Raw genomic sequence first — 13,743 nt, forward strand, 5'->3', positions numbered from 1 at the left:
TTATATGTAATTTATTTCATATAAATATTAAATGTCACGTGTGAGATGGAAAAAATGATTCTTAAATAGCCTGATGAGATAGGGAGTTGATCAATTTTATAATGGTAACACCTGTGTGTGTTAATAAGTCACTTGGGCTTTTTTAAAGATATGTTCTAAGTGCTTTTGTTTCATGTTTGTTAAAACAAAAGTATGGTACCAATTTCCGAACAGACAACTTAATTATGACGATTTTCCTTGGATAAAGTAAAAACTGTTTCTGAGTCAGTCATTGAATAACCTGGCAGGGAGACACACAGCTTCTTTGTCCTATAACAAAATACTCGATGCTGGCTGTGACTTTCTGTCTTCTCTTAATGTAAAATCTTTTGATTGAGCAATCCTTTTGTAGCATTTATTATATAATCCTCACGCACACAGCTACTCAGAAAAGAAGAAAAGCTTTATGTTCAATTCATCATCTGTTTTCCAGAAAGGAAACGTATTAACTAATCATAATCAGGATGAAAGCCCTTCCCATTGCAGCAACAATCTCAGCTTAATGCAAACTTTACACCAAGAATAGAGTGAGGCACATAACCAAACGAAAACTCTCCAGGACATCTGTGAAACAGGTCATAAGAAGCAACATGTGAAATATCAACTTATGACAATTTGGAGTGAGAAAGCAGGCTATCAAATTAAAACAGCAAGAAAGCAGAAAAGACAAAAATAATAAAGGGAAATAACTACACTTAAAAATCCTCTTGTTATTTGAAAATCAAAGGACAAAGTATACTTCAAATTTTGTGGAAAAATTTTGTGAGAAATTCTAAGACCTTTGCGCAAGAGTGGAGAGTCTTCTAGACCAGTGGTTCTGAATTCTGGTGAGATATTAGAAACCACCTGAAAATTGGTTTGTTTTTAAATGCTGATCCCCAGGGGCCCTGCCCCCAAATATTAAGAGTCTGACTTAGTGGTTCAAGGGTGAAGGGCAGCACGGATATATTTTAAAAGCTCCCCAGGTGACTGTAACGTATTGCCAGGACAGAGCACCAACAGCCCATTGGCTCATCAGTTGATTCCTTTGGTCCCTGCTGATGATGCTCCAGTGAGCTGTTGTGTCATTCCCTAGCACAGCAGAGCCACAGAAACTGAAGGCCAGAGAGCAAAGGAAGTTCAGTGATAAGTGGGTCGTTTCATTTGCATTAGAAAAGGCAGCAATAGAAGCTAATCTGAGAGACAGAGGAAACAGTGGGACACAACCAAATAAATTTACTGACAATTCTCAGACCAGAAATGCTTTCCAGTGTCCCTCTCCTATTCCTTATAGTGTGTGTGTGAGAGAGAGAGGGAGGGAGGGGGAGGGAGAGAGAGAGAGAGAGAGAGAGAGAGAGAGAGAGAGAGAGAGAGAGAGAGAGAGAGTCAGTCAGACAGTCAGACAGACAGACAGACTGACTGGATATTTTTGAGGGGGAGCACTTCGTTCCACTCTCCTTTTTCCATTCTCCCCTCTTCAGGCCTTTCCATTTTTCCGGCTAAATATCGAGGGCGGAATTACATTTTAATTTCTATATTTATATTCTTATATTCATATTATATACTTAATATAATTTAATATATTACAAATATTATATTTATTTTACATTTATAAATTTGAAATAGCAATTTCTTTATTGTGTTACAAAGATATTTAAGAAAGAACAGATAACCATCTTTTAGGAAGAGGAAAAGATGAAAAAAGAGAGGAGAAAGGAATGATCAACCCTGAAGTTTTCTCTTGTCCCATTATCTTTATTCTTCAAATATGCAAATCAGTTGGATGGCATTTACACCACATTTTCCTTTATACTTTTGGGAGAAAGACTGTAATATGGCTCACTGGAATACAGGTAGAAAACCAACCTGGACCAGAAGCTGAGACTAGGATTTGTCATTAGCCCTGCTCCCACCTCGCCCTTCACTCTGAAGCAAGGTGCATGACCAGCTGGTCCTAGTTGCACCAAGTGGGGACCCTATTTTTCTTATGCTGGGAAAAGTAGGGTCCTGAGGCTTCTTTACCTCTGAAATTCAATTATATAGGAAAGGCAAAGCCACCATAGAAACCTTAACAATAGAGGAGAAAAAAAAAAAATCCCCCCTCTGTGTGCTTATGCAAATTTTTTTAATTAACAAAAAGTATATATTTCTCCCATGAAATAATAATAGAAACCTATTAGAATCAGCCCAGTGTTGTTTTTAATAAAGATTCCCCATATTTATTATATTTTCTTCTTAATTATGTTACAAACAACTCTCCATTGTGACTTTTTATTCTTACAGTTTAAAGCCTTATAGCATGCATGTTTTATTTCTTTCCATTTTGGTTTTTCATGCTTCAGTGTAGAGATTTGTTGTCCTCAAGATATAATTACGGAATTCAGTTGGATTGAATGGAATTTTTAGCTTTAGTTTTTATTGAGAAAGCTCAACTTTATAATTTTAAGTGGAAATCTTTCTACTTATTTTTAATTCTTCCTCCTATCCATGTAAAGCATTTATAAAAAGGGTTTTACTGTAAAAGAGGTTTTACAGTCATTTCAAGTGTGGTAATTCCAAACATCTTATTTGTACTATGTGCTTTTTTTGCATGTACGCATAATTGTACTGTTATATTTCATCAAGAGTTGAAAAGGAAACATGAAGAAAAATAAATATAGAAAAACACAAAAACACATATGAAAACATAGAAAAACATTTTCCAGAGTAGCATCTTCACTCCTGTACAGTTTGGAGCAAGGAAAGATTAGGACATCGTATGCTAGTTCTAATACTAAGTATTTATATCATCATAGATATATTCCTTATCTCTTTGAACCTCAGTTACTATCTATAAAGCTATTGGCACAAGCCTGGCACATAGTCGTGCCTCAAAAAAAGTTAATTTCTTTCATTTCTGTTATTATTATATTATTAAGACTGGGAGGTTTAGACATCTACAGAGATTTTCACAATACAAAAACCAAGTTGATAGGCCAACAAGAATTCAAGGGATAAAACATGTCTTCATATCTTTAGAGACTCATCTAAACTTGTTCTCTCTCACTATTTCTCCCTTCATTAACTTCCATTTCTCCTTGCTGTTCTCTCTCTTTCTTCTCATGACCAAAACACACTTCTGATTAAAATGGAAAATAAATTCTTCTGAAAATTTCCTCTGATTACATGATTAAGATCAACTTAATCTCTTTGAAATGATCAGTGTTTAAGAGGACCCTGCCCATTGCCTATTCTACATGGTGTCTGATGACAACAATTCATTATGAATCTTATTATAAGTACATAATCAAGTGCCATTAGCTGATTACTGTAATGTTCTAATTATGTTCATCTAATAAATTATAAAGATGACAATAGTAAGAGGCTATCTAGAGTAGATTAACCTGCTAATGCGTAGCCTAAATCTTTCAGCAGGGGTATGATAATGCAGATCTATCCATTTTGCCAAGGGACTTCTCAAGTTCTTTTAAAAAAAGGGGGGCGTACAGTGAACATGAACAGATGCATTCAGGAAAAAGCATACTCCAAAGTAAAGAATATCTTCCACAATTGCAAAATGCGAGGTATTAACAAGGGTGGGGAAGCATGGAGGGGAAATAGGAACACAGATCACACTATGGAGGGAGATAAATAGCATTTCTGATCAAAAGTTAATGAAGGAAGAACTAGACAGAGATCAAATATTTTTAAAAGTTATACTCTGCCAGTAAAGTGAGCCTAAGTTAAAAAAAAAACCCAGCATGGAGCTGAGGAAGAAGAAGGAACAGATTATTAAGAAGATTAACCTCCAAGGAAAGGAGCAGGAACAGCAGAGAGGTCCTGGAATAGACCTAACCCTAGATCTAGCTTTCAATTTTCTATAACTGAATATTCCCTGAATTTCCTCACACTAAGGGTAGCTCTGTAACTCATTCAGGGCAGACATCTGTGATGGACACAGCAGGCAGGACACTGAGGGCAGGACAGTAATACCATAAGGGCAGAAGAGAAGCTGGGAAGGTAAGTTTTGGGAGGGTAAAGATATGTTTTGTTCACTGCTGTGTCATCAGTATCTAGAACATCACCTGGCACATGGTAGGCATTCAATAAGCACTTGTTAAATAAAAGAATAAATCTCCGTATAATATCTTTGACTTGGGAAAAAAAAAAAAAAACAACCTTCCCCTTTCTCCTTTAAAAATCAAAGGACGGGAGTCTTAGATTAAAAGTATTCTGTTTCTTTGCCACACTACTGCCCATCCCTCCCCAGGCTGCTTTCCTGTGGGACACGGCAGCCGAGAATTGATCAAGCTAGGAAAGAAGTGCTGAGCATTCTACCCAAGCTGAGCCATTCTTATAAAAGAAGTTAGGTATGTCTCATATTTACAAATTGCCAAAATACGTGAGGAGTTCTATGAAAGAGGAGAATGTATGCCTCTGCTAGGATTCCATTTTTTTAAAAACGGCAAACCGTCTAATTCACTCTAGAAGCATCCAGCTTTCAAGAAGAACAACAACAAAGTAAGTACAGGGCCACAGTAAGAGTTTAGTATCCTCTTATTCTGTGGTTAAATCTGAAAGTTATATCCCAGATGTTGATCACAATAAAATACGTACATGTAAATTATTACCACCTTTTTTATGAGGCAAATGAAATTTATGGATCGTTGTAACAGTGATTAGAGAACATAACAGATGTGGACAATTCATTTTTTAAAAATGCTGTGTCCATAAAACTAATTTTTGTTATCATATAATTCTTCATCAGGAATGTTAATTCGTTTATTCAAATCGGATTTCATTACTATGGTATTCATTAGCAGGCCAAAAAGTTTTTGAAACTTTTATGCAATCAATAAGGTTACTGAGCCGGCTCATGATATTTTAGAAAAATTAAAGACTAGATTCATTACATCCATCCATACATTATAGCAACTTTAAGTTGGGAGGGAACACATTGCTGCTATATAGCGAAGAGCACTGGAAAAGAAAGTAACATTATATTTTTCAGTGCTTTTTCACGCATTACAATTTTACTGATCTAATTTGGACTCGAGAAGCTAATTAAATTATCGTCTTGGTCTACAGGCCTGAAAGCAATTATTTATCTGCCAAGTTTTTATATGAAAATTAAAATGACAAAGTCTAATACTGTGTAAACACCTTGTCCCTCGGTGCTGGGAAATCAGTGAACTGGTATGTCATTCTATTAAGCAGCCTGACATTCCAGTTACAAAAAGAAAAAAAAAAAAAAAGCAACAGTTATAAATATATTTAGTTACTATATGAAATTTTTTAAAGTAGAAAAAAATAGAAAATAAAATCGTGTTTCTACTGAGTATCTAGAATCCCTTTTGATTATTGGGGTAGCTAAGATAGCATGCAATGATGGTTAAGAGCGGCGAGTTTAGCGACGAGCCTGAGCAGGTGTGTCAGGCTGGGAAGCGCTTGGCTGACAGTGTCCTTCCAAACCTCTCCGTCTCAGTTTCCTCACCTGCCAAGTGGGTGGTGAGAGTATTCACACCTCAAAGAGCTGTTATGAGAATTCAAGGAAAGAAGGCATGGAGGTGCTCGGCGATGCCCGGCACACTTTAAGCACCTGATAAAAATGTTGGCTTGGAAACATCCACGTTGACTAACATTTCGCCCCTCTCTCTTCCTTTCTGGGTTGGTTCTTTCTCCATCTACCATGTTTATACAGAGGACCTGCTCATCCCAGCAGACCCTGAGCTCCATGTTACTTGAATCCTAGAATGTGCTAAATCTAAAAAACGTCTGCACCTCCCTGGTATGAGGGTGTGAAGTATATGGTCACAGGAAATCTAAGAAAATGAAAACTTGTGAAAAGAGGCAGAAAGAAAGACATGGAGAAAAGGCTTCTGGGTGGCATTCCAGTCCTTGTGGCCGGCCATTCCAGCTGTGTCCTTGCCCTTGCTGTAATTTGAGTATGGGGGCTAACAGATTCCTCCTCATGCCCATGAGTATAGAAGTTGGATGTCTGTCATTTACAATGAGTGAGTTTCTAATTAATAAAGATATTATTTCGGAAACAAAAATATGCCCTGTGGAAAAACACCCATTAGTTTTACTAGCCTAATTACTTAGGATGTGTAATTTGGTCTCATATTATGAGATGCAAGGAAATAATTACTGCCGTTTTTTTAGTATAACCTTAAGTTACACTGAGAAGTATAAAAGTAACTTCTACTAACGTATATGTTAACTTTATACTTTTACTCATTTAATGGTCATGAAATTTTATTTGCACATGGTTGCTAATACTGGCATAAAATGCACTGACATAGTGGACTGAAAAATGTCACTTATTACTTCTTTGTTATACCATAAAATATGTGAGATTTCACATAGGAGAAAAAATAGTCCTAATAATTGGCTTTCTAAAGTATTATGAACATTTAATAATTAAACATTTAATAATTGAAACAGTATACTCTGAGTTAAAATATTAAATACTGCTAAATATACAGAGCCAGCTGTCAAAGACCAAAGAGGAAAAATATTAACTCATATATATTTTTTGCCTGAAAAGATGATTATTAACCATTAATCACAGGTATAATATATAACTTCATAAAGGTTCATATGAATAAACATATATACAATTATATACACTACATACACAAAACTATAAACAAATGAACAAACTAAAGTAAAAGCTGCATTTTTTTCTGTGACTATCATTTAAATGACACAAAATAAACTAACCAACTACACCTGGCTGAAAAAGAAATAATGTTCAGATAGCATGGAATAAAATAATAGATGCAGTAATAGTAATGCCTTGACTGAACTAAATTTTAAAGAAGACTAAAGGGAAATTTATGAACAAAATAATGCAATCCTTTTTTGTCTTAAAGTCAAAAGCTGAAGAGAGGAAAAGAGCTTTCCTAAACCCACAATACAATGAATTGTACAATTTTCTCAACACTTTTAGAGGAGAAATAGCCTATTAAAGTGTTAGCAATTTTATTTAATAATGACTACCATGACTTTAAATCACAAAGTGTGTGTGTGTGTGTGTGTGTGTGTGTGTGTAGTGTCCATACTTGCATCTGTACATGCACCTGCCCACATGAGCATGTGGTGTTAAGAGAAGGACGCGCATGTGAGGCTCTAACTCACCTGTGCAAATTTGACTGTTAATCTCAACTGCAGATAATAAATAGGTAAGAAGACACATGCATTCCCTGATTACATCAAGAGGTTTGGGGGCGGGAACGGGCTAAGAACAACTGTGGCTGAGTCCCATCGCTGTCTTACTCATCTACTGTCACTATGCAGCTGTGCGGTTTTCAGAGGAATTCAAATCTGGGACTGAAAACATTAAGGGGAGGTTGGGAGAACACGGGAGAAGCCAAGAAACATTTGTACAGGGTTAAGATGTTCTGGATATTGAAAGTTAAGACGGAGCTATGAGGTCAATGGCCAATGAGCAGAGAGAGAGAGAGGAGATAAAAATGAAGGGATGGCTAAGGAAGGTCACGAATACAGCAGTTTAGTGCTCTGTTCCTGGGTCTATCCTACATTAACTGATGACCTTGGTCAGCACCACAATATTTTCTTGACCTTTGTGTTTCTATTTCTTTAAAAAGAAGGCATTCTGTTTGATCTGCCCAACTCACTGAAATAGGAGAAGACGAAAGTGGTCTGAAAAGTAAAAGAATAATATAAATGATGAGAGATCTACTGTTCTATTGTTCTACTTTTAACACATATAAACCTGATGCCTAAAATAAAGTGAAAAACAATTCAACAGCATTAAGGCAAAAAATTATATATTGACATGATAAAGAATAAATAAAATTAAGTAGTTCCATATTGCTCAAACAAGATAAAGAGACTAGTGTCAAAGTTCTGAACATCATACAATTTCTGTAATTATTCAGGTAATTTTGGTTCAATTGAAAATTATAGTTGGCCTTTGAACACTGCAGGGGAGGGTAGTGGTCAGGGGCATAGACCCTTGCACAGTCGAAAATTGAGTCTAACTTTTGACTCCTGATAAACTTAACTACTAATAGTCTACTGCTGACCAGAAGCTTTACCGATAACATAAACGGTCGACTGATACCTATTTTATATGTTAAATGTATTATATACCGTATTCTTACAATAAAGTAAGCTGGAGAAAAGAAAATATTAAGAAAATCATCAGAAAGATAATACATTTACGGTATTTATTGAAAAAACTGTAGATACTTGGATCTACATAGTTGAAACCCACATTGTTTAAGGGTCAACTGTACTTCTGAGAAAGTGGCTTTTCTATGAGCTCATTGGATTTTCACTGTTTTCTATACAATATTTATCTTGGCTGCTTAGATCGTTTTTCATATTCTTTCAGGTTCTCAATAAATGAGAAAGGTTACTAAGCTGAGTTTCAGACACAGGTGTCGCTGACAGTCAGAGAGATGACAGGGGCCAGGGAAGCACAGAGGTGAGCTGCGAGTGGAAAGGGTCCAGGAGGACAGAAGTCTGGGTCGAAGGAGACAGGTGAGCAGAGGTTAGGCTGGCAAATGAGAAAGGAGTTGCAAATCAGGTAAGAGAGACCTACAGGCAGAAATATCAGGATGGGCAACAAGATAAAGGCAAGTCAGCCCATTACCTGCAGAGAACATCATGGAAAGTTTGGTGTTGAATGGACACTAGTTTGGCATAGAGAGAGACACATGAGATGCTGCTACACAAGAAAGCTGAGGCCAAATCACTGTGCTGCCTGTATGCCAGGTAAAGGAGCTCGGATTCCATTCTAGGGCTACTGGTGGTTTTTAAACCAAGGGAACAAATGCCAGTTCTGTGTTTTAGATATATTATTGATGTGTCTATGTTAATGCACAAATACCAATTAAGAAAGTATTGCAAAGGTCCTAGCCAAAAACGGTAAGAGCCTAAACTATGAAAGTAATATTAGTAGTGATTTTTAAATATTTAAAGTCTACATACTAGAAAGTTGCTAACAGAGTAGATCTTAGAAGTCCTCATCACAAGGAAAAATTATTTGCAACTATGTGAGATAATGGATGTTAACTGGACTTATTGTGGTGATCACGAATTATATATATTTACCAAATCATCATATTGTTGTATACCTTAAACTTATATAATGTTACATGTCAATCATATCTCAATAAAACTGGGGAGGGGGGGGTGAATATCTAGCAAACATACCTGATGAGATTCTTTGTCAGCAACTGATCATTTGGTTGAAACCGTTTGCTTGTTTTTAACAGCATTTATCAATTAATAGATGACCAAGAACAACTCACACCTGTGCTACTCAGTAATACCATAAAACTCCATAGCTTACCGTTAAAAAAATAAAAAAGATATACATACATATGACACTATAAATGATAACATAACAAAATGAAAATAGGAGCTGGGGGGAAAAAGGCATTGTGAGAGAAAAATCACGGAGAAAAGTATTTTCTAGAATAGTTACTTAAAAGTAAAGAGATGGCTCCATTTGGGTGTGCCCCTCTGGCACAGTATACATACCATACTCAGTAAGTACATGCTTATTAAATAGAATTTTTAAACTCATATGATTTTTCCCTGCTCCATCCTCTCCAACACCAAACTTTAAGTAGCATCACACGAGATAACTAACGTTCAAATGCTTCCTATTTCTGACAGCAGCTATACAAAAGTCATGATAAACAACAAAAGTATAAAAGCTATTATGGATAATTTTCTTTCATTTTCAAAACAGGTAAAATCAGCCAGCATTACAGAAAATAATGTCAGGAAAGGAGAAAGCATGAAAATTGTTATTCGTAAAAGAAAAAACCTACAAAAAACAAAAAAAAAATCATAAAATTAAATTAACATGACTTTTCCCTTGCCTCCTAATTATAACATGTAAAATCGGGGCTTAGAAACATCTTGAATATAAGAGCAAAATAAAAATTCAAAATAGAATGTGTGGGTTTTTCATTTTTGTTTTTGTTTTTTACTCCTTAAACTGACTGACCATTGAGGAGGAAAATTTATAGCAAAGTGAAGCTTTAGTGATACAAAGCTTTTTTACTGTTGTAAAGTAGCTTGTTATAAAATGTTTCCTCTATTCTCTGGAAAGTACTGAGGAAGCAAGGAGATGTGAAAAACAGATTTAAGGCAGACTTTAAATTGGATAAGGTGAGACAAGGGAACTTATTTTTCTTCCAAGCTTAAAAAAATAAACTACAATAGCACCTTCTTTCTTGCTGTATTAACTTGGAATGTTCTGCCTGACTTTCCAGGGCCTCTGTAATCTGAACCAGACAGCACGTACCAGCTCCTCACTCCCGCTGCCTTGTCCAGGCACAAGCGCTTGGCCTCCAGGCCAGGCTGACCAATTCCCTGACACACAGCCACTCTGCTCCTCACTGCTGTGCTGCTTGCTGCTTTGGATGATGCTGCCCAGTGTGGCCATCCTTCTTCCTTGAACCAAATCACTTCCTACCATACCCAAGAGTGCTCAACTCAGGCATTCATTCACTCAATGACTGTGTAGAAGGCACCCCACCCACTATATGCACGTGTGTGTGCGTATGCACACGTGTATGTTGTGTGTGTGTACATGTGCATATGACATATATAACACTACTCGGAATAAGTCTTCAAAGGTAGAAATAACAATTATGAGAGATTTGCAGACTATGGGATTTGCTGAAAGGTGGAGACTCAACAATGACTTAGGTCCTTGGTAAACTGTTGACCCAACCAGCAGAAAATAAAAATTAATGCTAAAAAAGATAATAATAATGCTGTGTGTGTATCCCACAGACATACATATAAAAGTAGGCTTAATGGGTCAAGAAAATCATGACCTTGACGGGAAATTTACTCAGATTGACGTAGAACTTCCCTGAGAAACACCGAGTAGAAAAATGGCTACCTGTCCAAATGCCTGATCCAGTTCCAGCCACAGTCAAAGAGAACATTTTCCAATTGTACTTCCAAGTAAGAATGTTCGTGAATTACACTGCTGGACAGAGCCATGGCAGCTTTGCAGATCTGCTTTGATTATGTGAAATCAATGACTGAAAACTATTTTGAATGGTATGTTTATTTTTAAAAATGCAGCAGAATGCTCTTATTGCCAACAATGAAAAATCATAATAAAGATATAAGCTGGCACCAAAATTCATCTCTTGAATTTACTGTGATTTATTGCTATTTGCTAAGGTAGTTATTATTTCAATTCTAAGCCAAAGTACACCAATAGTACAGGTTATTATTTTTTAAATTAAATTCTATTGTCTGCTTGTAAAAGAAAGGCACTTTTGTATCTTATTTTAAAAAGTATTCTTAAAAAACTGAAATTTAAAACAATCTTACTTTATCGATATTTAAATATTTTATATATTTACAATATTATATATTGTATTTAAATACAATAGTATATATTGTGTTTGAATGCTATTCTTTTACTTGCAATTATTTACTATATAATCTGTTTAGATATATGAAATGTAAATTTTTATTTTTTAAATTATTTTTAATGCCAGTATACTTTTTAATAAATCAAATTCTCTGTAATTTCCTTTTTAATAATGATATGGAAGTATAGGATCATTTTGTTTTTTAAGAATGTAGACATTTGTTAAATAATTTATTTGATTCAATCATTTCTAGAAGAAAAAATTTTAATATCAGATCCTGAAATACTGTAAGAAAATTTTTAAATGTCAGATCCTAAAATGCTCAAAAGAAATTTCTTACTTAATTTTGGTTGTTTATTTTCTCACATGTATTGTTTTGATGTGCGAAAGAAGCCAGTCTCACCTGTTTTTGATTGTAGGTTTCTCCTTGGTTCTTCAGGGGCCTCAATTGGCTGATCAGCCAGGAAAACTCGAGCTTGGTCTATAGCATTCAGGACAGAATATTCTTTCTCCTTTAACTCTCGTCTCAGTGCCTTTGCAAAAAGAAGCAAAAGTTGAATTTGTAAACTAATGTGTTCACCAAGTTAAGGAACATCTTCAATTAGACCACTTCTGACCACACGTGTCAAGGGGATGACTAATAACCAGCATTTATGTGAGATTAGAAGTGAAAAGTGTAAATTTTACACATATGAATGATGAAACAACTGAATAAAAAGGAAAAAGATGATTCCTGTGGAATTTAAATATGCAAAAAAAGAGAACACTTTACAATATTCACCTCAGGGAAATTGTTACAGTATATTTGAATTTACACAAAATGTACCTTTAGGGTTATCACTACTGTCAGATTGCTAAAATATAATAGCCTGTTCTAAGGCACTTTTTTCCTAATAAAACTGACAAAAAAGTTACATCCAATGGTACAGAAGAAGGTAATTTCACAAGTAATGAGATCCTCAGAAGTGTTTTACATTCTTTAGAATATATTAAGAAAAAATAAGTGATAGAAACAAATTAAAGTACATGAAATCAAAACAAAACCAAAGAAAACACATAAAAGACAGTCTCCAATTATCTTAAAATACGTTCCATATCTCATGCTGAGGCAATTACGATTTTTCCTTTGTGAGGTTTTTCATGCGTATCTAGGATGCTCAGAACAGTTTGTCTTCAGTACTTTCGTTCTTTTAACTAGGGTTAAACTTTCACCCCTGCTACTATAAAATCTGTGATGATTAAGACTAATTGACTAGAATTTAAAAACAAAACTCAGCCATTACTACTGCAGGATAAGAGTAAATCAAGATTTTCTCATGTGCTATTTTAATGGTGTAGCTAGATCAAAAATCATTGTTAATATTGTTATCCTCTTAAGTTATGCACATAATCACCTACTGGCTCTTATATTTTGCTTTTAATGCAGTTCCTTGACAATATTGAAAGTTTATTTTCTAAAATATCACACTCTAGTAGTATTTTAGAATCAATAGTCTTTCCTTCTGAACATAGCTATTGTTTTTAAGAGCATTTGACATAAATATGTTGGGGTGATGAGGTATTTCTAGGCTAAATTCTCATCTTTCACAATAAATAAAAAGTAAACATTAAAGATCTAGAAATACCAAAATATTCATATGATGTAAAAAAATGGACCTAAACACCAGAAAACACTGATAATAAAGTTGAAAAGGACCTTCACGGGTGGGGGGCGTGGTGAGAAGTATAAAGAAATGGAGTGACAGAGTGCTGTTTTTTGTGATAAGCACTGTAAATATTTTTGAATTTTAAATGATGTAAAATTACGACGATTAAAAATTTAAACTGAAAGAAAGTAAACACCAACCCACAATTTAGACATAGTAATAAAGTGCAGGATGTGAGATGAAATAACACTTTCTCTAAAATCCATAGATAACGTTTATGTGTCCTTCCTAGCCTCTATATAACCAAAGACAGACCATGAAGCAAGCATAAGGCAATTCTCAGATGTTGGGGGAAGAGTGACAAAAGCTCCACTATATCTATTTAAGAAATGCAACTTGTGAAGAAGTCCCCAGGTGTGACATTGCAGGAGAACAAGATGATCTTCTGACATTTAAAGTTTCTGTTATACAGAAATAAAGGAGACACAAGAAAAATGGGGAAAATACATTTTTAATCCAGAAATATATACATATGCATTTACAGGTCCTGAGTCAATTCTTCTTCTAACATAGATTTATTGTTAGAGCAAGAAACTCCAGCTGAATGAAAATACTCCTAGTATGTACTTTCAAAACCAGTTAGAAATATAAAATAATGATATGAGAAAGCATGTTGCCTAAAAGACAGTAGTGAAAAACAGTAGGTAATTTAG

General features: G+C 35.0%; 1 protein-coding gene across 1 annotated transcript in view; it reads right to left on the reverse strand.

Moving 5' to 3' along the window:
* The window catches only part of UTRN (utrophin), a 472,032-nt gene that overhangs the window by 103,525 nt on the left and 354,764 nt on the right, over positions 1-13,743 (reverse strand). Inside the window, exon 53 of the mRNA XM_023528331.1 lies at positions 11,788-11,917. Within this exon, the coding sequence (XP_023384099.1) occupies positions 11,788-11,917 (130 nt within the window). The remainder of the gene's footprint in view (positions 1-11,787; positions 11,918-13,743) is intronic.

The sequence above is a fragment of the Pteropus vampyrus genome, unplaced genomic scaffold (assembly GCF_000151845.1).
Source record: "Pteropus vampyrus isolate Shadow unplaced genomic scaffold, Pvam_2.0 Scaffold24, whole genome shotgun sequence".
In the NCBI taxonomy this organism is placed as follows: Eukaryota; Metazoa; Chordata; class Mammalia; order Chiroptera; family Pteropodidae; genus Pteropus; species Pteropus vampyrus.